Source organism: Eimeria tenella, genomic scaffold (genome assembly GCF_000499545.2).
Source record: "Eimeria tenella Houghton genomic scaffold, Eth_scaff4, whole genome shotgun sequence".
In the NCBI taxonomy this organism is placed as follows: Eukaryota; Apicomplexa; class Conoidasida; order Eucoccidiorida; family Eimeriidae; genus Eimeria; species Eimeria tenella.
In genome coordinates, this window is record NW_013543334.1 from 2,769 (window position 1) to 5,988 (window position 3,220).

Below are 3,220 nucleotides of genomic sequence, written 5' to 3' on the forward strand. Positions count from 1 at the left end.
CACGTAGCTGTGGCTAGCTGTGGCTAGCCACGGCTAGCTATGGCAAGCTGTGGCTAGCTATGGCTAGCTCTAGCTGGCCGTAGCTATCCACTAGCTATAGCTAGCTATAGCTAGCCATTGCCAGCCACTAGCTCTAGCTAGCTGTAGCTAGCTATAGCTAGCCACTAGATATGAGTAGCCATAGCTAGCCACTAGATATAGCTAGCTACGGCTAGCCACAGCTAGCTACAGCTAGTCACAGCTAGCCACAGCTAGCCACAGCTAGCTACAGCCAGCTACAGCTAGCTACAGCTAGCCAGTCTGGCCGGGCGTATTTGCCCCAAGCATAAACCCGAGATCAGCGAGGTGGCTGCTCTGAGCTTCGAACGCTAAACCCTAAACCCTACAATGCGCATTTTTTGGACCGTGAACCCTAAACCCTAAACCCTAAACCCTACACCCTAAACAGTAAACCCTAAACCCTCCGTTAGTGCGAGCTGCTGCTGCACACCTGGAGTTGCACTGCCTCAAAGCATGGTAGTTGAAGACACTTTTAGCATTGAAGAAGGTGTAAAAGGGTTTAGGGTTTAGGGTTTAGGGCTTAGGGTTTAGGGCTTCGGGTTTAGGGTTTAGGGTTTAGGGCTTGGGGCTCCGTGTCTGGTCGGCTGCCACCCACTAGCTGCTGCTGTGGGCCCGAAGTTGCTGCTGCTTCTTCTCTAAGAAGTAGCCCGGAAGCTAATAATTAATTACCAATAATGCCAAAAAACAAGGGCAGCAGCAGCAACAACAGCAGCAGCAGCAGCAAGAGCAGCAGCAGCAGCAGCAGCAGCAGCAGCAGGTTGTCCCGTGAGGCCCCCCAGGTGGACCTGAGGTTTGTTTGATTCTTGAGCTCGCCGTCGAGTTCCCGGCGTTTGAATTAGGGATTTAGGGCTTAGGGTTTAGGGTTTAGGGTTTTGGATTGCTGCAGCAGGAAACGAGCTGGCTGTTAACACACTTGGCAGACACGAGCCACCGAGTGACTCTCGTTGCTGCCTCAGCAGCAACAGCAGCAGCAACCACAGCAGCAGCAACAAACGCAGCAATAAAATAGGCAGCAGCAGCAATTGTAGCGGCAGCGGTAGCAAGTGCAGCAGCAACAGCAACAGCAGCAGCAGCAATAACAGCAGCAGCAGCAGTTGCGGATCGCCCTGTGTTGCCGGAGATTTGCGCTGCCTTGTGTGCAGCAGCTTCCAGCAGCACGGGCCGGAGCAGCAGCAGCAACAGCAGCAGCAGCAGCAGCACCAGTGGCAGGTTCACAATCAGGGCACTAGCGGTAGCAGTTGCTGCAGGACCCAACCACCGAGAGCAGCAGCAGCAGCAGCAGCAGCAGCGGCAGCATCAGCAGCAACAATGCTGGTGGAGTTTGCGTATTTCTTGTGGTGGCCGCTGCTGCTGCCGCTGCTGCTGCTAAACATTGTCTTCTTTTGCTGCAGCAGCCGCAGCAGCATCTGGCGCTCGCCCTGCTGGGAGGACGTGGAGAAGCCAAATATGCATATTAAAGACAAGGCCTGCAGCAGCAGCAGCAGCAGCAGCAGCCGCAGCCGCAGCAGCAGCAGCAGCAGGAGCAGCAGCAGCGATACGGAGAAGGCTGCTGCTGCAGCAGGGGGGAAAGACAGCTGCAGCAGCAGCAGCGACGCCTCTGGCCTCCGCCAACGCCATAAAGAGCCCGCAGCAGAAGAAGACAGCAGCAGCAGCAGCAGCAGCAAAGAATGGAAGAGAGACAGGTCTCTGTTTACTCGAGGCACTACCTACATCAGCATGCGCGTTGTCTCCTTCTTGCTGCCATCCATGTGGCTTGTCAATTCATTTCTGCTGCTGCAGCTGCTGCGGCGGCTGCTGCAGCTGCAGCAGCAGCAGCAGCTGCTGCTGCTGCAGTTCAGGTACAGCGACGTGCTGCTCGGGCTGTATGGACTCTATGCAGTTGTTTGCTGCTTCGCAGCAGAAGAGATAGGAGCACTTCTGCTGCCCTCACGCTGGGTAAACCCTAAACCCTAAACCCTAAACCCTAAACGCTAAGCTGTCGAGCCCCGCAGCTGCAGCGCTCCCTAGCTGGCCGCCCGCAGCAGCAGGAGACGGAGCCAGTCACTGCAGCAGCTGCTGCAGCAGCAGCAGCTGTTGCTGCAGCAGCTGCTGCAGCAGCAGCTGCTGCAGCAGCAGCTGCTGCAGCGCGTGTTCGCCGCCACTGCATCCGCTGCTGCTGCCGCTGCTGTGGCTGCTGCTGCTGCTGCTGCTGCTGCTGCAGGTCCGCAGCTGGGCTTTGTGGATCGAAGCAGCAGAATACTTTCCTGTGTCTGTCGTCACAGAGTCTCCCCAGGCTCATTACCCCGCAGACAAAACCTACCTCATCGGCTTCCACCCCGTAAACCCTAAACCCTAAACCCTAAACCCTAATCCCTCAGCGCCACAGCCTACACAACGCAGGGGGCTTTGGCTCGACCATTTGCGGAAGGTAACTGTTGATCCCAGGAAGCAGCGACGGACAGGGCTTAGGGTTTAGGGTTTAGGGCTTGGGGTTTAGGGTTTAGGGTTTAGGGTTTTGTTTGTCCAGCATGGAGTGCTATGTTTCTCTTCCTTTTTGGCTTGGGGCACATGCACTAAAAGGCCGTGGCTTGACGTTAGACAATTTATGCCAGGTTGGTTGCTTCTGCTGCTTCTGCTGCTGCTGCTGCTTCTGCTGCTGCTGCTGCTGGTTCTGCTGTTGCTGCTGCTGTTGTTGCTGCTGATTCTGCTGTTGCTGGTCCTGCTATTGCTGCTGCTGTTGCCGCTGACGTTGCTGTTGCTGCCGGAGATGGCGTTTGAGGGGGACAAGAACATTATTCTCGGCAGCTAATTTGATTATTGAAAGCTTTAGGGTTTAGGGTTTAGGGTTTGGGGTTTAGGGTTTAGGGTTTGTGGCTCAGGGATTGACATTCGGCTAACCACAATTGCCATTAATATGCGGCTGCCCTTTTGGGGCCATTTGCTGCAAGCTGTTGGCTTTATGAACAGCAGCAAAGAAACCATCAGGGGGTTTCTAACCGGGTAAACCCTAAACCCTAAACCCTAAACCCTAATCCCTCAGCGCCACAGCCTACACAACGCAGGGGGCTTTGGCTCGACCATTTGCGGAAGGTAACTGTTGATCCCAGGAAGCAGCGACGGACAGGGCTTAGGGTTTAGGGTTTAGGGCTTGGGGTTTAGGGTTTAGGGTTTAGGGTTTTGT

General features: G+C 55.3%; 1 protein-coding gene across 1 annotated transcript; it reads left to right on the forward strand.

Moving 5' to 3' along the window:
* Positions 1-734: 734 nt before the first annotated feature.
* Positions 735-3,043, forward strand: ETH_00034355 (uncharacterized protein; the record flags this gene model as incomplete). Its single annotated transcript, XM_013376711.1, has 5 exons — positions 735-825; positions 947-1,995; positions 2,261-2,377; positions 2,567-2,651; positions 2,919-3,043. The coding sequence occupies 5 exons, from the start codon at positions 735-737 to the stop codon at positions 3,041-3,043; spliced, it is 1,467 nt and encodes a 488-aa protein (XP_013232165.1).
* Between the last annotated feature and the right edge of the window lie 177 nt (positions 3,044-3,220).